General features: G+C 52.9%; 2 protein-coding genes across 7 annotated transcripts in view; both read left to right on the top strand.

Annotated features, from left to right (window-relative positions):
* The window catches only part of LOC308070305 (peroxidasin homolog), a 50,803-nt gene extending 39,751 nt beyond the window's left edge, over nt 1–11,052 (top strand). For 4 of the 5 annotated variants that reach the window (XM_080403993.1, XM_080403994.1, XM_080403996.1 and 1 more), the window contains 6 exons: nt 246–403; nt 1,690–3,193; nt 3,660–3,794; nt 4,420–4,628; nt 5,354–5,468; nt 5,831–6,250. In XM_080403993.1, the coding sequence (XP_080260119.1) occupies nt 246–403; nt 1,690–3,193; nt 3,660–3,794; nt 4,420–4,628; nt 5,354–5,468; nt 5,831–6,152 (2,443 nt within the window). In that variant the 3' untranslated portion in view covers nt 6,153–6,250. The other variant, XM_080403995.1, reaches the window with a different exon arrangement.
* A 105-nt stretch (nt 11,053–11,157) lies between these two features.
* SRMS (src-related kinase lacking C-terminal regulatory tyrosine and N-terminal myristylation sites) lies at nt 11,158–20,103 on the top strand. Of its 2 annotated transcripts, XM_080404029.1 has the most exons (9): nt 11,352–11,489; nt 11,588–11,753; nt 13,907–14,028; nt 14,890–15,056; nt 16,003–16,141; nt 16,607–16,765; nt 18,610–18,791; nt 18,968–19,124; nt 19,501–20,103. In XM_080404029.1, exons 2-9 carry the CDS (start codon nt 11,692–11,694, stop codon nt 19,692–19,694), a joined length of 1,182 nt encoding a protein of 393 aa, XP_080260155.1. In that variant the 5' UTR covers nt 11,352–11,489; nt 11,588–11,691; the 3' UTR covers nt 19,695–20,103. The 2 variants fall into 2 exon arrangements, with proteins under 2 accessions (XP_080260154.1, XP_080260155.1); XM_080404028.1 differs by having other exon boundaries at nt 11,158–11,753.
* Nucleotides 20,104–21,946: the final 1,843 nt, after the last annotated feature.

The following is a 21,946-nucleotide window of genomic DNA, read 5'->3' as shown; positions in this document are numbered from 1 at the left end:
TATTATGGCAGAAAAACCCAGAGATGCTGAGGAAATTAAATACGTGTGTTTTCCTGGGGAAAAATATCCTTTCTTTTTAATCATCTGCAATATGCAGGCAAGCCACATGAGTCTTACACACTAGTTTTGGGGGTCAAGCACCAGACGAGGCTTAGAGCTTGCCTCTTGCTGTCTTTAGTCTCATTGCTCTGAGCAGAGTCTGCTTATTTTAATGTTCCTGCATCACTTTTAATTCCTTGAAACAGACGCCCCAAGACACCCAACGACTTGCTGGCTCTGTTCCGTTACCCCCGGGACCCCTACACCATTGAAACAGCCAGGGCAGGGGAGATCTTTGAAAGGACCTTGCAGCTGATTCAGGAACATGTGCAACAAGGTCTGATCGTGGATATGAATGTCACAGGTAGGAGAGATTTTATTTCCCTTCTTAACTTTGTGCGTAGGATTAAATTAAAACAACAGTGTGTAGACATCCAGAAAGTTTAAAAATTGCAACGGTGTACCAAAGTCCACATCAATCTTGGGTATATCAAGAAATGTGTTGTCTGGGTTGCAATTCTCTTTGACATCCCATGGTTTTCATAACCGCTGGAGGGCTGGGCTTGCGTTTACTGTTCCAACCCAGTACTCGGGGAAGTGTTTCAGTGCCCCCATTTGCTGAAGATTTCTTGACTGGCTATGAAAGCTCTAATCTTGAAAAGTATTTAGCTATCTAACTCAGGGAGGAGTGCCTTTGTGGATCTGAGGTTCAGTCCCTCAGCAGCATGGCCAGAGGTGTTTCCTGCCCTCCCAGCGGCAACGAGAAAAACCCGGCGAACTCCGGACTACCCGGTGCTGTAACGGAGGAGGGGAGGTGTCATCCCCCTGTCCCTCTGCTGCTTGGACCTCTCAGCTACAAACTCAGATGGGGTCTGGCACTCAGGTTCCTTTTATCGAGGCAGGATAGCAAGCAACAAAGCAGTGCAACACCAAAAGTACTTAGTGAGGTCCAAGCACCCAGCAGCAGTACTCCAAAACGTGCTCACTGGGGCTTCCTTTATATGCAACAGACATTCCTGTACACGGCGTGTTTCTACCCATACGTGTGAATCATCATGTAGCAGGCATGTACGTTTGGGGCCTGTAAATATTTTGTTCCTGCCTGGATGTATTCCAGGGTGCAAGGAGTCTCTCTCCAGGCTGCAGGTCTCGTCTGGGCTGGTCGGACTGCCAGCCTCTCCTCCTCCTTGCCCTGTCAGCATCCGCACGGCACAGCATTATTCAGCGCTTTCGCATGGCGTAGCATCCTGGCAGTCACCCACGGCTTCCCTGCTGCTTGTCACGTAGAGTTTGGATGCTTGATGGTGCTCAGGGCTGCAGCTATAACCCAGAGAGATGTAAAATAAACCTAGAACGGAGACCGAGACCACCCCCACAGTTTGGTCTACCAGCCACATTATTTCTGGTTTCCACTCTGTGCAGTTTATACTAAATTATTTTCGCTTTCTTTTCTTCTTTCTGGGCCTGATATGACCCTGTGCTTCATCTGCCTTCCATAAACGACACAGCAACACCACGATTAAAGACCTGGCCTTCCCGTGCCCACCCAGCAATGGGTTTCACATGGAGGGAGCCCTTACACGGGGTGGTACGAACCGGATGGCTACAGCGGCCGCGGTCTGACCTGGTGCTCTGCCTTTACCTTCGCAGGCTATCGGTACAACGACTTGGTGTCCCCTCACTACCTGAACATGATTGCCAACCTGTCGGGCTGCTCTGCCCACCGCCGCACACCAAACTGCTCGGATATCTGCTTCCACAAGAAGTACAGGACCCACGACGGCTCTTGCAACAACCTCCAGCACCCGATGTGGGGTGCATCCCTCACAGCCTTCCAGAGGCTCCTCAAACCTGCCTACCAGAACGGATTTAACCTCCCCCGGGGGTTTTCCTTAGCAGAAGATGCCAGGGACCTGCCCCTTCCTCTACCTCGCCTTGTTTCCACCGCCATGGTCGGGACTGAGACCATCACCCCCGATGACCAGTTCACACACATGCTCATGCAGTGGGGCCAGTTTCTGGACCACGACATGGACCAGACAGTGGCAGCCATTAGCATGTCCCGCTTCTCCGATGGAGCACCCTGCAGCGAGGTGTGCAGCAACGACCCACCCTGCTTCTCCGTCATGGTCCCTGCCAATGACCCCCGTGTGAGGAACGGGCGCTGCATGTTCTTTGTCCGCTCAAGCCCTGTGTGTGGCAGTGGGATGACCTCCCTGCTGATGAACTCCGTCTACGCCAGGGAGCAGATCAACCACTTGACATCTTACATTGATGCCTCCAATGTTTACGGCAGCACAGAACAGGAATCACAGGAGCTGCGGGATCTGAGCAACCAAAACGGGCTGCTGAAGCAAGGGCAAGTCGTGCCCAGCTCGGGGAAGCATCTCCTTCCCTTTGCTGTGGGGCCACCCACTGAGTGCATGAGAGATGAGAACGAGAGCCCCGTGCCGTGCTTCCTGGCCGGGGACCACCGTGCCAACGAGCAGCTGGGTCTCACGGCCATGCACACGCTGTGGTTCAGGGAGCACAACCGCATTGCCACTGAGCTGTCGGCCCTCAATCCCCACTGGGATGGAGACCTCCTGTACCACGAGGCGCGGAAGATTGTGGGTGCCCAGATGCAGCATATCACCTATGCCCAGTGGCTCCCCAAGGTCCTTGGGGAAGCTGGGATGAAGATGCTGGGTGAGTACAAAGGCTACAACCCCAACATCAATGCGGGGATTCTCAACGCCTTTGCCACTGCTGCCTTCCGCTTCGGGCACACCTTGATCAACCCCATCCTGTACCGGCTGAATGAAACCTTCCAGCCCATCCGCCAAGGCCACATCCCCCTGCACAAGGCCTTCTTCTCCCCTTTCAGGATCACGCAGGAGGGTGGGATCGACCCCCTCCTCCGCGGGCTCTTTGGGGTTCCTGGAAAAATGCGCGTCCCCTCTGAACTCCTCAACATGGAGCTGACTGAGAAACTCTTCTCCATGGCGCACTCTGTCTCACTGGACTTGGCTGCTATCAACATCCAGAGAGGGCGAGACCATGGCATCCCACCTTACAATGACTTCAGGGTCTTCTGCAACCTCTCATCTGCACAGGAGTTTGAGGACCTCAGAAATGAGATAAAGAACCTGGAGATCAGGGAAAAGCTCAGGAGGTACTGTAGCCTGGACTCAGAAGCATCAAAATCACTGGAGATCAGTCAGTGAAAAGTTTCTGCTCCTCCCAGGACATCCGTCAAATAACCTTCCCAGATATTGCTGCCCACAGATGTTAAGATAGGGTAATAGCTGTGCTTTAAGAACAGGGTAAGACAAATGAGGGCTCTCTGAGTGAGCAGGCTGGTTCTGAGTGGAATGTCATCAGGCACTGCTGTGGTGTAGCTTGGGAGGAGATTGAGCCTTGGAGCTATTTTCCACTGAGTCTAAACTGCATCCTATCTGCACTGGCTGCCCCTTTCCAAGGCAAACCTTTATCCCATTGTCTTTTAGATAATACCATTATAAATATTGTCCAGATGAGTTCCTTACATGCAAATTCCTATGATAGGGTCAGATTTTTATTATCTCCACTCTTTGATAGTCTTTAACTTTTTTTTTTTTTTAATATATATTATCCTGCAGTTTATATGGAACTACCAAAAATATTGACCTGTTTCCAGCACTGATGGTGGAGGATCTCGTCCCTGGTACCAGAGTTGGACCAACGCTGATGTGCCTGTTAACGACACAGTTCAGAAGGCTGAGGGATGGAGACAGGTATTATCATTGAAGTCAACCCAAAGTCTTTGGTGTTCTGTTTGGGGGGATTTGCTCCCTATGGGAGGAACAGAACCTGTAGTTTTTAGTTATTTCGTGTCTTACAATACAAAGAAGAGTCTCCTCTGTCCAGTGTATTTCCAAGAGGACTTGCCACAGCTCCTGCCAGTGTGTCCTTTCCTGATGTAATGAGTCTCATTTCACTGCAGGACACTGGGCACCACTGAGGATGTGCCCAATATCTCCTGAAAATGCTAGAAAATGTCCACAGGAGCTTCCTTCTAATTCTTATTTGAGACTTGTGTGAATGAGACGCGTCTTTGGTGATGCACTTTGGGCAGGAGCATTGTTCACCCGTGTCCCAGCCTGCTAGAGCAGAGCTGCCTGAGCCTTGGGGTGCCCCTGTGAGGGGCTGTACCCGCAGGTGGTGGCACCCTGCAGCTCTGGCCAGCAGCTCACAGGGGTTTATGGGTTCAGAAAAGGGCACCTGACACCAGAATAAAAGCTCCTTTTTGAGGGTGTGGGTGCTGCCACACAGATGTAGGGTAACTCTTCTCCCTCTCCCAGCCTCACTTCTCCACCCTTTTCTGCTCCTGAGTCATGCTGTGATTACAACCCACTGCAGATTTTGGTATGAGAATCCTGGCGTCTTCACGCCCGCACAGCTGACGCAGATCAGACAGACATCCCTCGCTCGTGTCATCTGTGACAACAGTGACCACATCCAGCAGCTCCAGAGAGATGTCTTCAGGGTGGCATCGTACCTGCAGGGCATGGTTGGCTGCGAAGAGATTCCTGCGGTGGACCTTCGCTTGTGGCAGGACTGTTGTGAGGGTGAGGAAGGAGGCTGCTCTAGCACCAGCTGACATGGGGATGGCTCTGGGTGGCATTTGTCACATGCAGTCACCTTATATGAAATGCCAGGAGATGGTTTCTTGCTACACCATGAGAACCACATGTCAGCAAATGGATGCAAGAAGAATAGAGTAGAACAGAACAGAGCAGAGTAGAATATTTCAGTTGGAAGGGACCTACAATGATCATCTCGTCCAGCTGGCTGACCACAAGTTAAACCAAATTATTAAGGGCACTTGTCCAAATGACTCTTAACCACTGAGAGGCACGGGCATGGGGCATCGACCACCTCTATAGGAAACCTGTTAGCTTCATTGAATCTGGCCAAAGGTCCACCTAGCCAAGGGCTTCTGTCTCTGCAAACAGCCCATAGCTCATGCCTGGGGGAGAGACTGAAACAGGGTGATCTCCGCCCCCCCCCCCCCCCCATCACTTTACGGACTCATTTGGGAGTCTGTAAAACTCTGCCACTAAGCCACAGACCTTGCCATGGTCTCTGGGCTGTATGCTGGGTATGGATGTCCAGCTGAGACATGGGAATCCATGCATGATGCGTGCCCCGTTACACACATTTCTTGCCTCCTCTCCTCTGGAATAAGAGACGTATCAAGGGTGGTTGGCGAAGGAGGGCAGCGCTGCCTGCAATCCACATGGTTTTGCTTTAAACGCGAGTACTCACTGGAGATTTTCCCTTCCTTCCCAAGACTGCCAGACACGCGGGCAATTCAGGGCTCTTTCTCAGCGGTTCCGGAGCAAGAGATCACCTGGCTTCAGCTACCCAGAGGAAAAACCTGCCAAGCATAAGGCTGCCTTCCCCAGGTGTAGTATCACCGCTGCTTTCACCTCCATTTTATGAAGCGTGAGAAAAGTTTTGAATAACTCGGTCCATTTAGGCCTTTGAAATTAGCATTCTGCAAAGGTCTGGAGGCCAGAGGTGTTTCAGTAGAGAGATGCTGAGCTCAGTCAAAGTTCTGCAGTGCTTTAGTGCCGAGCCTGACTCTGATATTTAAATGTCTGGGCTGGGTGGCTGTTGGGTTGGCATCCCTTGGCAGGTGCACCTGGCAGGCGAGCACTTCTGTTTGACGCTTACTTGCAGGCTGATGCTGGAGCGGCAGGATGATTCTCTCATCCAGGAAGCTGACATTTGCATAATCCCTTTCACTTTTTATCTCTGACCCCAGAAATGAGGCGCCTTCTCCAAGCCCTTCCTCCAGAAAGAATCTCGAGTCCCTTGTGGCTGAACTGGAGAAGACAGTTGCTTCCCTACGGAAACAGGTATATTGTGCCCAACCGTTTGTCTTCCATGGAGTCACCCCAGGAGCAGGATTTAGCTTTTTGCTACGAGCAGCCGCTGTGAATTCTGTGTCCTCCAGAGCCACGAGCAACCATCCGATCAGTGGCAGGTCCAGAAGAGGTAGAGTAGGGAGAGAAGAGCTGGAGCTGAGCTCTGTGAGCTCAGACCTCTACCACTGTAGGGTAAAGTGCAAGTTTGAGCCTCAGTGAAGGCAACTTGAGCCAGCACTTTCTTCTTGTATTTGGGACAGGTAAAAGATTACCTGTGCAATGGTGCAGACTCGTCTTAGAGCTGCTGCTTTCTTGTCCCTGCCAGGTAAATGCACTAGAGAGCCAGCTGAGGTGGCCCCACAGGAACACCAGCACGCATGGACAGGGGAAGAAGACTGGAGATAAATGGAGAAAAAGATGACCGTGTTGCCCGTTTGTATAAGGTCAGTGTGTGTGTTCTGGGCCAAGGTCCAAGAGGTGGATCTGAGCCGGTGCTGCTGAGCGTGCGGTGGGACACCTCAGTAGGCTTCACCTGCAGAAGAGACTGTTGCAGAAAGGAATGGAGCAATCTGGTGATGAATGGGACCAGAGGTAATAGGCTTAAACGCAGCAGGTTAGACACTTGTTTCTCCCAGTAATGATTAGTGACTCACTGGAATGGGTTGTCTGGGGACGTTGTGGTGTATCCATTCCTGGAGGTCTTTTAAGAACTGGTTTGGCAAAGATGGGGAAAGACATAAGTATAGGATGAACTGGGTGGACTGGGTGAGGTTTCTCAGGCCTATGCTCTTGGGACTCTGGGTAGCTTTCTTCTAACGACACTTAATATCATAACCCCAAATCTAACAGCCTCCAAAGCACCTTTGTGGGAAAGATATCACAAAGCTCAGTGATGGCGCAGATGGACTGGTTCCTCCTCAGGGTAACAAGGACATCTGGGCAGATGGAGCAATCCCTCATTTGCTTACACGTTGGCAGAGATTTCTCCCTCAACATCTGAGTCATTGTGCACCTCTCTTCTGGAAGCACCCATCCTCTGTTTGCTCAGCTCGAGCCAAGGGAGCAAGGCTGTGAAGTGCGTGTTTAAAGTCACTGTGAGCCTGGGGGCTCCTGCTGCTGCTCAGCTGGGGCAGGTGCTGGCACAGAGCTGTCAGACCTCTGGTCCCTGGTGTTCGGGGGCGCGGAGAGCGCAGACTGAGCTCCCTTAGCCCTCTTGCCATGGAGATCCCAGCAGCCTTGGAAGAGGATGAACAACTCGCTGGCACCTGCCAGTCTGGAAGAGGTGTTTAATGGTATTTACGTGTTGCAAATGATTACTCCAGGGACTGGAGCAGAGGACTTAGGAGCATTGTTCTACCAGGCAATCTGTAGAAGGAGCATCCTCTGGAGGTTAGATTACAGGACAGGGCAAGCAAAGGCTGCTCTGTGCCGATAATCTCAGCAGAAAGCAGAATGGGAAGCCTGTAGGCTGGCCATGCTGTTTTCCAGTCTGATTTGGTGTTTTGGTCCTTATAGATTTTCCAGTCAAACAGCGATTTGCCTTTAGAAATTTGACATAAATTGCAGTGTGACACCCGAGTTGGCTTTTCCCTGCTGTCATTTCAGTTCTTTGAAGAGCACTGTAGTGTTTACAGGGTCCCTGGGAAGTATTTCTGTGGGTTTAAAGGGCTATTGCTGTTCTTGTGCTGCAGTGATGCGTGCCCCAGACCTGCCAGGCACCGCACAAACACCTCGCTCTGCCTCCAGCTGCCTCCCATAGAGTTTTTCTGCTTTCTTGTGCCATTTCAGGTGCCCTGTGACCTGCACTCCTGCTCTCCACCAGCCAGTCCAACCCACTCCTACAGGGCTCAGAAACAGCAGCCACCAGACTCCATGATGCTCTGCCTCCTCTCACACCTCCTGGACCGCTCCCGGTCCCAGGGCCGCTGCACTTCTGCCTGTGTTGAACCCTCTGCACTGACTGTCTTCGAGCCCCTCAGCCCCTTGGCAGCCTCCCGAGGTGGGCTCTGTCCTCTCTGGTGGTGACAGACCAGCAGTCTTCCGAGATGCCACATTCTTCCGCAGTCCCCAGGAAACGGAGAACACCTGAAGCTGCTTTAGTGCCCCTGTTTCGCTCCGCTCTTCCCACGCAACGCTGCCATTATCTGCCACCCCTTGCCTGAAATGTCCCATGGGCACCTAACCGAAACAACTCATTAAGAGGCAAAACCTTTCTCAAATGCACCGTGGTGCCAGGAAGCATCTGCAGAAGTCTTAAAAAAAACCCCAGACAAACAACAAACATGAAACGCAAAACAACCCCCCAGCCATCTTCCCATGCCAACAGAAAGGGCAAGAGGAACCTCGGGGCCCTGGCGAGCACCGTGGGGACTGGGCTTGCAGTCCCTGCCAGCAGCGAGGAGGTGAAGCCAAGGCTCGCCGAGGTCTCCCGGCAATTTGGGTGCTTTGGGATGGGGTGCCAGATGCAGCAGACTGCGGCCACCCACAGCGCCGTGACCAGCCGTTGTGCTTTGCCAGTCCTTGGGTAACCAGTGGGGCATCCTCGGTTACGTGCCCCTGCGAGTGACCTACTGTTACGTGCCCAGTGCTCAAAAACATTTTCCTTGGCCTGACCAGCATTCTCCACCTTTCTGCCCCTTTAGGGTTTTAATTCGATTTATGCTTTTCTTCCCCCACCCTGCAAAACGCTTTTTGCTAGAAAATGTATTTTGAGTGTAAACGTAACAGGACCTGGAACAGAACCTCAGATAATTAGGTGCAATGGCCGCGCTCATTAGTGGAGGGGAGCTGCTGGTTTCTGTCAATTAGTTTGGGAGAACATGATGTGCAGTATTTGACACATGGATGAATGCAAAGTGCTGTTTGTGTTTATTGCTCCCAGGTGCTCTGCAACTAAACCAGGACTGTGTAACCAGCTCTACGGAAACAGGTCTTATGGTTTTGTTGCTCTTCAGACGGGCTTTTTAGTGGTGCTAGAACTGAAGTCCCTGTGTATCCACCATAGCCCCAGATCTGTGGACAGGTTGGTTTTTAATACATCCTTATAAGCTGGTCACAGGGACTGAAAAGAAAATACTTGATCCATCAGATATCTGTGCCTTCCTTATCTTTCTCACTTTTCCTGCACCCTCCCACCTTCCTTCCCACAGTACAAGGACCAGAAACTTTTATGAACATGCTTTCTCTTTTCTTCTTGTTTTATTTTTAGGTGTTTTATAGTACCAAAGGGATTCAAAGCAGCAGGGATGCTCCTGGAACTTAATAGGAAAATAAAAAAAAAGATACTAGAAAAAGGTTGTGATTTATCAGCTATTTCCTGGCGTGGGACTCTGAGCTGTGCATGGGTCCTGTGCAGACACGGGTTTGCAGTGATGAGTGTGTGTTATGCATGTCTGGGAAGTTCAGCTCAGAGGCAGTATTTAGTCCTCAGGGATGTTTGTCATTTTGAAGTACTCTTTCATTTAGGTGCAAATCAAGATCCAAAGCCTTGTGTGTTATAAATCAGCTGCACTTGTCTATCGCTTGTACCACTGAAGAATCTAGTCTGGTAAAGGTCAATAAAGGTAAATCAGTCTCCACTCTCCTGCAGAGCAGAAGTTTACAAAGTCCTCATTCAAAACAGTAAGGCATAAACGTTCGGTGCTCGATCCCATCGGGTAATCTCTAAGTGCATAACCAAACAGTCCATTTTCCTCCTAATGGAGTGTGACGTGAGGAGCACTGCAGAAGGACAGCAGAGGGGATGTCCCTTCCCCATGTGTTGCAAACCCTCCTGTGCTTCATCCCCTCTTTCCCTCCCTGTGCCACAGAGGGAAGAATGCACAAAGAAATCACACATCCCTGCGTGCCACCAAGGGTGAGGCTGTGTGCTGGGCAGGTGGGGAAAGATCTTGGGGGAAATACCCATCTATTCAGGTGCTGCTTTGGTAAGTAGGGAGTAGAATATTTTATTAAAGACTCCCTTTTTTCCTAGTTCCCATCTGTGCAGCAACATGAAGGGCTCTGTGCTCCTGCCCTCTGCCCTGGGCTTCTCTGCCTGGGAGAGGGTGAATTGCTGACTCCCAAACCCAGATATTGAAATCCACCTTTTGCAAGTTGTTTGGGCATCATGGGGCACCCAAGATGCAGGACACAGCAGGCCTCGAGCTGCTGACCATGCAGTGGGTCCTGTTTGCTCTTTACACACTACACGGTTGCAGTCTGCAGCCTAGACCCCTACAATTAATTTTCCATCTTTTTCTTTAAGCAGCCTCTTTCAAAACCCAACCGCACACCCAAAATGAGGTACCCAGACCAATTACAAGCAGAGGAGGATCGAAATAATGGGCTCAAGGCCAGGAGCGGAGTTGCCAGGCACAAAACTCCCACTAATTAGACAGAACAGTTAAATGATAAAACCCAAGCAGGGGCTGGGGGTCTGGAGTTGGGAGTTTCTCACCGGAGCAGTGATCTTCGGGTGGCTTAAAGTGCGTGTGCAAGATGTGAGGTGGAGATCTCGGTCCTTTGCCGATGCCTGTGGTCGCTGGGGTTCAGCAGGGCAGTGCTAGTGTGTCTGTGTCCGAGCAGGACCAGGATGGTGAGGTGCGTGGGTGTGCTGGTGCAGCCGCAGCTGGGGTTGTGTGCCAGGGCTCTGCTCCAGACACCACAGGTGCCTGGGGCTGGTCCACACCCTGCATTGGACAAGGACCTCCTGATGCTGAGGGGCACCCACCTCTGCTGGAGGCTGAGCCAGCACCAGATCCTGGTGGATCTGGGAAGTGGATTCCCTAGACATCCTCTGCAATGGGGAATTAGTGGGAGGAGGCAGATACTTCAGTGGGTTAATCCTGGGAGGTCTTTGCAGACCAAAAGGGAAAAGGATCTGGTGTTATAAACTCCACAATATCCACCCAGCAAATACACAAACCACTTCAGATCTCTTTTAAGGTTTACTTAATTCTGTTTTAAATCTCTCACATTTGTGCATGCAATTATTTTCCTATGGAAAAAAAAATACCCTCCCACACAAGTGAGATCAAGACTATTAGCTGGAGCCAGCCACTTGTCACAAGAGCTGCTTGAAGAACAGAGAGCTGTGTTTACCGGTGCTCTGGTAACAAGCAGGAGAGCACACTTTAAAACAATAATTTTAAAAAAAAAAAAAAAAAAAAAAAGCCGTTCTCCTTCGAGAGCGGTGAGGCTGGCTCCAGCTGTGCCTGTCTCCCAGATGTGCCCGTGGGTCTGAGCGTGGGACTCCTGCCTGCAGACTCGTCCCACCTGCAGACTCGTCTCACCAGATCAACCAGTTTCACTTTCAGAAATAGGAAGTTCGCCGGGAAGGGCCAGCGAGCGCCCAGACGCGTGTGAGGGACGCGGGACAGCAGCATGAGCCTCCCGGCCGGCAGCATGAGCCTGGGATCGCCCTGTCCTCCAGCCTGGAGAAGTGCGGTGGCATAGACCACCGCATCCACTGCCTCTGCCAGGGATGGAGCAGTTTGTCCGGAAGCGTTTGACCTTCCTGACATCATTCTGGAACAAGCTCCGTCCCCGCTCCGTGCCGGAGAGCTGCTCGCTGGGGTATCTTGGTTCTGATTCCGTTTCGCTGCACTCGGAGCCGAACTCCATTTCCTTCATCCCCAAGTCGTCTCTCTTTATCGCTTTATACGCTTTCACAGCCCGGAGCGCGGAGGAACTGAGCGTAAGTGCAGGGGACAAACTGCGTGTCCTCAGAGAAGAAGGAGAGTATGTCTTCGCCCGGCGGCTGCTGGGGGAACCGGCCATGGGGTACGTTCCTGCTGCGTACGTGGCCAGCCTCAGCCAAGGCACCTCTGCTCACCAGCCGTAAGTATCTGATGCTCCGGACCTGTAGCGGGATGGATGCTGGACAGGGTAGCATGTCCCTGCACAGGGAAAGGCAGCACTCACCCTCTGCGACAGCAGGGAGCATGAGTTCCTTGTCCCCTACTTTAGCCATCAGTGGTGGTGGGACCGGGTGGGGATCTGCCCTCCCCTGGGCATCCCTGCCATGAAACTCCTGCAGCTCCCAGCAGCGGGATGGAAGTATTGAGCACAACAAGGGCTGAGGGGTGTGTCAAAGGGCAGAGATGCTGGTCCCCCTTCTTGGGTGCATCACCCTTGCACGCGATGGGGTGGATCTGGGCTGGCATGTGGTGCGATGTGTGAATGGATGCAGCTACGGTGCTGAATAAATGGGCTCCTGCTTGCTCCAGCACCTCTCCCTCTTGCCTGCATTAAAGGGCATGCAGCAGGGAGGGTGGGAGCTGGGGAAGCTTGTACCTGAGCCCTGCCAGCTCCAAAGGGTTCAGGAGCATGGGGAGAAGCAGTTTGGGCTGGGACCTACTAGGAAGCCCAAAGCTCTGTAGCTCCAAGCCGTGGCGGTGGTGCTGCTCTCCAGCTCCTGCTCATTTGGGACTGGGGGCTCCCTCCCTGTCAGTGCCTCTCCCACCTGACACGGAGCTTGGCTTGATGTCTCAGCCTTCTCTCAGCTGGGGAAAGCCCAGGCACAACGTTGCATAAGGCAGCCTGGTCCTGACACGCTAGGCAAAGCGCCCCGAGACACTGCTGCTCCCTCTGTACCAGGCCCTGAGTCACGGGGAGCGCATGGACGGGGTGGGTGTGATCACCCTGCAGACTCCCCCTGTGCTCACCCTGTGCTGCCTGGGGGTGGGGGTAAAGGAAAGGAGTGGGGGGAGCCTGGGAAGGGGCCTGGATGTGCAGGGGCAGTGATTGCAGCTGGTGGGATGGGAGACACCCTCCCTCCCTCACCTCCCTGCACGCGCTTTGCAGAAAGGCAAATCTAGTCTGTTTTGCACCGTGCTGGGACCGCATCAGTGAGGACTGTGGGGTCAACTCGCTGCTTCAGTCCCATTGCACAGAACACTTGGGCAGGCTACAGCTGAGTGTGCTGGTGCGTGTGTGCATGCCCAGCCTGTGCCCAGCCCCATCCCGAGGACAGAGGTGAGGGGGATGCCACAGGGAGGGCGGTTGGCAGCAAACGTGCAGGGCTTTGCAGCCGGAGCAAGCTGCAAGTGCACAGACTCTGCGGAGCCGCAGGTCGGAGCTGGGTGGTGATTTGTTCAGCTGCTGTAACCCCATCACTTATAATTTCCTGCACGGTTTCCCAGACACTGGCGATCCCAGCTAATGATGAAACCTTCAGTTTCTCACATCCTGGCTGTGTCAGGCTGGGTGAAGCAGCCCCTTCCCCACGCTGCTGTGCATCCTGCTGAGTCGGGACCCGGCCAGCCAACCTGCCTTTTCTTGCTGGAGATTCGGTGATGAATCTCGGTGCTGATCGGGCACAGAAGAGGGGTTTGGCTGGGTCCTTCCTCCTGACTTGGTGCTGCTGAGGTCCCCAACCAGTGCTACCATGTCTGGAGCACCGAAGGGCAATTCCCAGAGATGTTTTCATTGATGCAATTCGCTCACGCGCTCTGAGAGCTTGTTGTGTCTGTAGCTGCATGTCAAGAAGCACAAAGCGATCCTGTGCCTGTAGCTGTTGTTCTCGTAGCAGGACACATGGGTGCGACCCCACCCGAGCATCTTCCACGCAGCACTAGGTGGTTGGTGTTTTATTTACTGCAGGCTGTCAGCCCAGGTGCTGCACCAAGCCACACTGTAAACCTCCTGATTTTGGGATGGAGCTGAGACCTGGCCAGCTTGATGCACTGGTGACCAGCCACTTCTGGAGGAAATAGTTCGCAGTCAGCAAGCTGCAAGTGCCTGCAAAACTAATCCAAGGAAGCAGCCCTGTTGCAGGCTGGCAGCAGTGTGCGTGGCAGCCACATTCACAGGCTCTGAGGCACGGACTGGCTGCTGTGCCGCTCGCTTGGTGGCTGCCAGGGATGGGCAAATGGTGGGAGGGAGCTGCTCGCCCCCTGGCCCAGAAGGTGCAGAAGCCCCTGGGACAGATGCAGCCCCATGTCTGCACCATCTCCTTGCACCACGCTAACCCCTCTCCTCCCTTCCCCCAGCTGGTACTTCAGCAAGATCAGCCGAAATGAAGCTGAGCAGCTCCTCCTCTCGCATCCCAACCAGCACGGCTCCTTCCTGGTCCGGGACAGTGAGAGCAGCAAGGGCGAATACTCTCTTTCAGGTAATTTTGTGGCAATTATCCAGAGAAAATTAGCGCAGGGAAAGGAACCAGGCTGTTCCTTAGGGGCAGCTCCTGGCTTGGTCTTCACAGGTAGAAAATCATGGAAATATTTAAAGCAATTTACAGCATCTTGTTAAAGTGAGCGGACTGTTTTCTAAAAGCGTGGGGAAAGCTAATAGATGCAGATACGGATTACTGAATTACTGTGGCAAAGGAAAGTGCTTTGCTCCCATCCAGGGTATGAAAGCCATAAATAATTCACGGAAGCTTAATGATGGTTTCATGGCACTGACTCCTAGGATTTCATTCCAGTGGCTTTTGTGATCTGAGGGTTGTCTAAAAATACGCTACCACTCCAGATTACCAGGGCCTGGGCTGCTCCCACATATGGAAATCTGAGTTTGGGGGGTGTCGGACCAGGCAGTGCTGTTACAATCTGGTCCAGATCCACATAAAAACAACCCCAAGAAATTCACAGCAAACCCCGCACCCTGCCCATCGCCCCTGGGTGGTGGCGTGCCTGCAGGAGGCCCAGCTGCTGGTTTATCCACCTCGAGCAGCAATGAGCTCCGTCGCTCTCCGAGCAGTGCATCTGCCTGGGGAATCATCCCTGCTAATAAAGCATCACCTCTGAGGTCCAAGCAAGCCCCACTTGCCCATGGTAGGAGTCTTCTGAGCTGGGAGGTGGGAGCAAAAGGGATGGTGGGGAGTGGGGTGTAATAGCCCAGGGGTGAGTTGTGTTGCTTTAAGGTGAATTAATAGACAGGCTGCCTGGAGAGGAGAGGGTGAGAGTCAGCAGGGAGGGGGGAAAGAGCCGCGATTGCACAAGCTGAGTTTTACCCACCTTGGGCTTCCCCGCAGTGCGCAACCACTCAAAGGTCAGCCACTTCCGAATCTGCAAGAGCCCCGGAGGCAGCCTCTACATCCAGAAGGGGCATCCCTTCCCCGACATGGAGGAGCTCCTCGCCTTCTACACCCAGCACTGGAAGGTCATCCAGAGCCCCCTGCTGCAGCCCTGCAGCCCCGCGGTGCGTACACCCGGGGCACAGCTTGGCCAGGGGCCCAAAGGTGGCCAGGATGGAAAAAAGGAAAGAGAAAAGAGGGAAAAATAGACATTAGTAGTCTGTCTGTTTGGGATTTGAGCTTTATCAAGTTAAATTTAAAATACACCCTTAGTAAAGCTGCCAGCTTCGCCTTTTATCAGCCATGTTAAGGCCAGGTAGAGCACTTGTATGGATTTTTGACCAGTCAGAACGCACAGGCTTTTCTGAAATGTCTTCTCCACCTCAAAGACAAGAAACCACATTGTTACAAAACCCTTTGGATCTGGAAATACCCGTGCTTCCCATTTTTTCCGTAGCGTATAATAAGACCACATTGCTTTTATATAGTTTTCATGCCAATTACTGTGGCACTCATAAATCCAATTAGAGTATTAATCCCAAATTGCCAACTCATTTCCTGATTAGAACTCCATCCACTGGTTATGACTTAGAAATAACAATTAAACATGTGAATAATCCAAGAGTAAAACTGAAAGGTGCAAGATAAAATAAATGCTTAATGAGCTGAAATCTAAATCAGCCATAATATGCGATAATATGCATTTACTCATTTTTATTTATTGGTGGAAATGGAGAAGAGCCACCTCCGAGGTCTGATGAGCAATGAATTGTGACTTGAATTCCTGATATTTCATATAGTCTCCAAAAATCTCCCCCCTTGCATACATTGCCTCCCAGCAGAGGTAATGCAGAGGATGTCGTCCCCCCCCCCTCCCATGCTTTGTGCCCCAATGAACATTTAGCAGATGGAAACGCAATGCAACCCTGGGGCAATGCAGGTCATGGAGCACCATGTCCTGCTCACTCCTCCGTAGGCACCAGGCCTTGGTGGGCACCAGAAGCTGGTGTAGGCACCATCAGCAAGTCCTGCCCAGGCGGCTGGTCCGAGCATGCAATGTCCATTCTGCAGACCCCCCCTGAGAGGGATGGCTGGGAGCGCCCACGCTGGGAGTTCACGCTGCGGAGGAAGCTGGGTGAGGGCTACTTCGGAGAGGTGTGGGAAGGACTGTGGAAGAACACAGTGCCGGTGGCCATCAAGATCATAAAAGGTAGGTGGAGGAGCAGATGTGGCCAGTGGCCAGCTGGGCCTCTCATTCACTGCCACATCGTTCACCTCCTTTTGTTTCCCAGTCCTGTTGGCCTCTGTGTCTGTCTTATCAAGCAAACTGTGGTAGGACCTGGCAGGAGGCCACTGGACTATTTCTATGGACCCACCTAATCTTGGGCTGTGCCTTTATAAAATGGCTCTGCCCAGTGGGTTCATGGTAAGCTATGTCAAGTCAAGTCAAATGGGTTTGTGATGTCAAGTTCTGCTGGGGATATGATCCTGAAAATGGGATCCAAAGCCCTGTGGAAAACATCTTGGGTATTTGGATCTGAGACATAGGGTGTGCAGACATGAGCGAGGTGGGCTGTTAGGAGTAAAAAGGTCCTTATCCCAGTTGGAGGTGCTGAGCTTCCAACATGCACATGAGAAAGTAGCTCACAACCGTCACGTTGGCTTTGTTCCCTAGCTGACATGAAGGCAGAAGACTTCACCAAGGAGATTCAGAACCTGAAGTGCCTGAGGCACGAGAAGCTGATCCAGCTGCACGCTGTCTGCTCGCTGGATGAGCCCGTCTACATCATCACTGAGCTCATGCGGAAAGGCAACCTCCACAGCTACCTCAACAGTGAGTACCCATGCCGGCACCATGGGGAGTGGGCTCCCGGGGCAGTGCTGCTCTGCAGATACTTTCTGTGACCCAGAATGGCCCTATGAATCCGAGTGGGGACCCTAAGAGAGCAAAAGTCTAGGTTTGGGTCCTGTTTAGATCAGTGGTAACGCAGAGCAATCCATGGGTGCTTAGTGGAGATGGTCTTGGGTGACCCCAAGACCTAAAGACACAGTGCCATGATCCTTTTGGTGTCTGTATGGGCTGGGTATCAGTTCCTGGGAGGGCAAGTGTGTCGGTAGGTACCTTCATCCCTCCTTCTTATCTCACCCATGGTCTGCCACCTCCCACTAGTGCACAGAAACCCTGTGGACATGTTTCATAGAATCACAGGATGGTTTGGGTGGACGGCACCTTGAAGACCATCTCATTCCACCCCCCTTCCATGGGCAGGGACACCTTCCACCAGCCCAGGTTGCTCCAAGCCCCGTCCAGCCTGGCCCTGAACCCTGCCAGGGACGGGGCACCCCCAGCTGCTCTGGGCAGCCTGTGCCAGCGCCTCGCCGCCCTCACAGGGAAGAATTTCTTGCTCGTATCTGATCTACATCTGCCCTCTCGCAGTTTAAAGCCATTCCCCCTTGTCCTGTCACTACAGGCCCTACTAAAAAGTCCGTCCCCACCTTTTTCATAAGCCCCCTTTAAGTATTAAGTATATGTAAGCTTGGGCAACTCTGCCTTCATTGGGAATGAAATGACCCGTCCCCCAGGCCAGCAGCATGGCTCTGTTCATGTGCAGAGCTAGCAACAGGTCACAGGCCACCCATCACCAGCCATCAGTTTATTTTTCTTGGCCTTTCTTTTCCTGACCCAGTCATCAGTCTTGAAGGGAAACAAGACAAACCACTCCCACCAAGACCTGTTCTTCTGCTGGGTGCACCCCCCTCCTCCCCCACGCTGACCTCGTTTTTGGTTGGGGCTCCAACAATATTTGGTGCCGGAGGAGCTGGAGCTTGCAGGTAGGACAGGTTGAGAGGCCCAGCTGGAGATTTGCATGGCAGAAGGTCACCTTCAGCTTTGAACAAGACATGGATGTCCACATCTTCATTGCAGCACAGGGTGCTCTTCATAGTGCCAGAGAATCACAGAATCATTTAGGTTGGAAAAGACCTTTGAAATCATCCAGTCCAACCGTTAAGCCAGCACTGCCAAGCCCACCCAAGTGCCACCACTAACCCATGTCCCTAAGTGCCACATCTACATATTTTTTAAACACCTCTGGGGATGGTGATTCCACCATGTCCCTGGGAAAGCTATTCCAATGCCTGACCACCCTTTCAGGGAAGAAAGTTTTCCTCATACCCAACCTAAACCTTCCCTGGTGCAACTTGAGGCCATTTCCTCTTGTCTTATGGCTTGTTACTGGGAGAAGAGACCAATGCCCACCTCACTACAGCCTCCTTTCAGGCAGTTGTAGACAGCAGTAAGATCCCTCAGCCTCCTCTTCTCCAGAACTAAAAGTTCCCTCAGCTGCTCCTCATAAGACTTGTTCTCTAGACTCTTCCACCAGCGTTGTTGCCCATCTCTGGCAATGAATGTGCCCCCTCCAGCACATCTACGTCCCTCTTGAAGGGAGGAGACCAAACTTCTCTCTTCAGAGCTCACCCCAGTCCCATCCTGAGGAGCACATGGCTGTGCTGAACTTCCCACACAGTACCACTGGACAGTTGGGCAAGACCTCCAGTTCAAGGTTTTATATGTTCCCCTGGTCCCACGTTGCCAGCACAGGGTCTCCTTACAAACCAGAACATCCAAAATAGATGTTGCTAGATTGCCCCCAACACTTGGATCATCTGGGTTAACAGGTCCTGAAGGGAAGTCCCTGGGCACCTCCCACCTGCTCAACATCGCCTGCCAAGTGGCGGATGGGATGAGGTATCTGGAGGAGAAGCATATTGTCCACCGGGATCTAGCGGCCAGAAACATCCTGGTGGGAGAGGAACTCACCTGCAAAATTGCTGATTTTGGACTTGCCCGGCTCCTCAAGGTTGGTCAGTGGGATGCTGTGATCCCCCCCCATCACCCCAGGCCACCAAGCTGCCCCAAGCTGCAGCCAACCCCCCTGCCATCCCCTTTTGCAACCCACAGCCCCGGCAAAGCCCCAAAAGCAGCATCTGTGTTCATCATACCACCCCTCGTGACCCATCTCCCCTTGCTTTTCAGGATGACATTTATTCCACCAGCAGCAGCACTAAAATCCCCGTTAAGTGGACAGCCCCGGAGGCAGCCAACTACCGCACCTACTCCCTCAAGTCTGATGTCTGGTCCTACGGGATTCTGCTCTATGAAGTCTTCACGTATGGACAGATCCCGTATGAAGGTAGGGCTGCCAGCCCCATCCAGTGCAGCTCCATCCAGAAGCCAGGTAGCTTGCCCATGGTCCCCAAAAGCCAACATGGCATGAATTGTTATCTTGTCCCTTCCACGAGGGATGAGAAGCAGCTCCTAGAGCATGAATAGGTTGTTGTCCACTTTGGGGGCTGCTTAGAGGGATTTTCAGTGCTTGCAATGTGGGTGTAGGAGCTGGAGGCAGGAAGGTGGAGTGGGCTGGATGATCTCTCACAGCCTTTCCTCTACCAGCCTCATGGTAGAGAGACACCAGCAATGCTGGCTGACACCTTGGCCCACTGCAGGTGTACCTTCAGGGCATCCTCTGGGGATGTTAAGATTCAGGAGCATCCTCTCCTTCCTTGCAGGAATGACAAACCAAGAAACCGTACGGCAAATCACCAGGGGCTACCGCCTTCCCCGGCCCAGCTCCTGCCCTCCCGAGATCTACAGCATCATGCTGGAGTGCTGGAACGGCAACACAGAGGAGCGTCCTACCTTCCTGGCCCTGCGGGAGAAGCTGGGCTTCATCTACAGACGGCTGCTCAGCTCCCTCTCCTGAAGGATCCCTGCCCACCATCCTTCCTGCACAAACCCACCCAGGCCAGCTCTTACCAAGAAGCTCCTTCCTTCTGGTTTGCCCTCTGACAGGGCTCCAAGGAAAGCACTTCCCCCCCAGAAAACAGCCCATGGTCCCTCTCGGTCAGGATGCAGGGAGGTGGCCAAGGGAAAAGGCAACGAGTTGTGGAGAACTCCTTGCCAGCGCTTGGCTGTGTAGCAGTCTGGAAAAGCCCCATGGTAGTGAAGGTATCACCCAGAGTTTACATCTTCATTCAGCCAGTAGGGTGGGAGGTCCCTGCTGCTCCCCACGCCAACGTGAAGGTTTGCAGATTTTTGTTCAGTTGAGGCTCCGCTTGATTTTTCTTGTAGTGTGTGTCCGGTGTATTTATCAATAAATGTGTGTGCATCCATCCTCGAGTCCTCGCAGGGCATTGCTGGATGCTCCACCCTCGCCACGCTGCTCCCCTCCCTGCCCAGCAAGCAATGGTTTGCAACCAGTCCCACTCTTGCAAACACATACATAACTCTTTGGTCTCTGTGCATCCAGATGGGCACTAAACCTTAGTGTGTGTCTGCCAGCCCTTTCCCAGGCAGCAGCCCGGCTTGCACAAGGATCCTGCGCAGGCAGCTCCTGCCTGGGCTGCTCCACTCTGGCTCCTTGCCTTGCTCACCATCGTGTAGTTATTCCAAGAGAAATGTGTTTCTGGGTTCATACATTTAATGCCCCCTTAGCCCAGGTGCAGGCAGCAGAGGCAGCACTCAGGAAAACACTGTTTCACCCTGTTTTACTCCTTATCACACCTATGGTGCAAAGCCAAGAGATGCTCCCCCAGCTGCTCGCCGGTCCCCAGGCCTGGCATTATAGAAGGACCTTAACCCGCCCAAGCTGGGGTGGAGCGGGGGCGGGGGGGGAGCATTTGCTCCAGCCAAGTACCTTTTGACCCCTGCTCAAGCCCACTCGGAGGCCGGGCTGTCCTTGGCAGCAGCGGAAGGAAAAAGCAGCAGTGGGAGCAGTGCCAAGGCGCCAGGCTGGTGCAGGCAACCTACTGCGGCCACACTGGGGGCACCAGTGGCAGGGAGCACGGCGTGCTGCGGGTGAAAGGCAGCCTGGCACAGCCAGGGCTGCCTGGCTTTGGGTTTTCTCCTGACAACCCCATTTTGCCTGTTTGCAGGAGACAGGGTGACCGGTCGCACTGAAACAACAGCGGAGTTGGAATATACGAAGTTAATAAAGTTTGTGCAATACCCCCCGCGTCTGAGCAGCATCCGTGCTGTGCAAAACAGCAGAAACAAGTCTGGCTGATAACTGAGCAAGTCTTTGTGCACAAGGGGCCTGGAAAAGGGAGGTGGGAATGTGGTTTTGGTATGCGACAAATTCTGCTCCAGCCACGCTTCCTCTGAAGCCGGAGCAAGGGCAAGGCAGTAGCTGAGCCCTCAGGAGCTGCAGCCGTGCCCGGGAAAGCAGCTCCGGGCTAGAGTGTTCACAGCTGGAAAAAGCAACAGGTTGGGTTTGTTTGGACATATTTGCAAGAGGAAACCTTCATCTTGCAAAAGCATTTCACAGGCTGATCAAACACCCCAGCAGAAAGCACACACGTGCACGGCCCAGATCCCCTCGTACAAGAAACTGAAGACCGAAGCCGAGTGCGGCGGGTGACGGGTTCATTGCATGCCAAGAAAGAGCACAGACACGCATGGTGCAGGTATGGCAGGGCTGTTGCAGCCGTAAGAATATTAAATTTGCAAGTTTGATTGCCACCAGATGGAGCTAAAAAATTAAGCAGGAGAAGGGGGTGTGTGGGGTGCTGGGGCTGGTGTGGGGAGCAGCGGTGCAGGAGTGGGGTCCCTGGAGAAGCCAGCGGGGTGGCAGGGCTGTAGGAGCCCTCCTGCCTGTGCTGGCCCCATCAGCCACATGCCCCCAGAGCAGCTCAGGCTGCTGTAGCAATGTCACGATGGGTGGTGTGGAGGGGGGGGACATGGCGCTGCCAACAGCAGCTTTTCTTTCCTCCTCCTTAAGCTGCATTAGAAGCGGATCTGCTGCTTGGGTTTGCCCTCCAGCACGGTCTGCTGGCTTTTGGCATTTCTCTGAGTCATTATGTGCTTGAAGTAGACAGAGCTGTGGGAGGGAGCCAAGGATTTTCTTATCTCCCAGGATCTCAGCCTGGGCAGTGCACTGCAGCATCCCCCAGAATCGGAGCCACTATGGGGACCAAGCTCTTCCTAAAATCCATCCCACGAAGGCAGAGCTGCCAG

The sequence above is a fragment of the Falco punctatus genome (assembly GCF_963210335.1).
Source record: "Falco punctatus genome assembly, chromosome: 10".
NCBI lineage: Eukaryota > Metazoa > Chordata > Aves > Falconiformes > Falconidae > Falco > Falco punctatus.
This window is presented reverse-complemented; position numbering and strand designations above follow the sequence as displayed.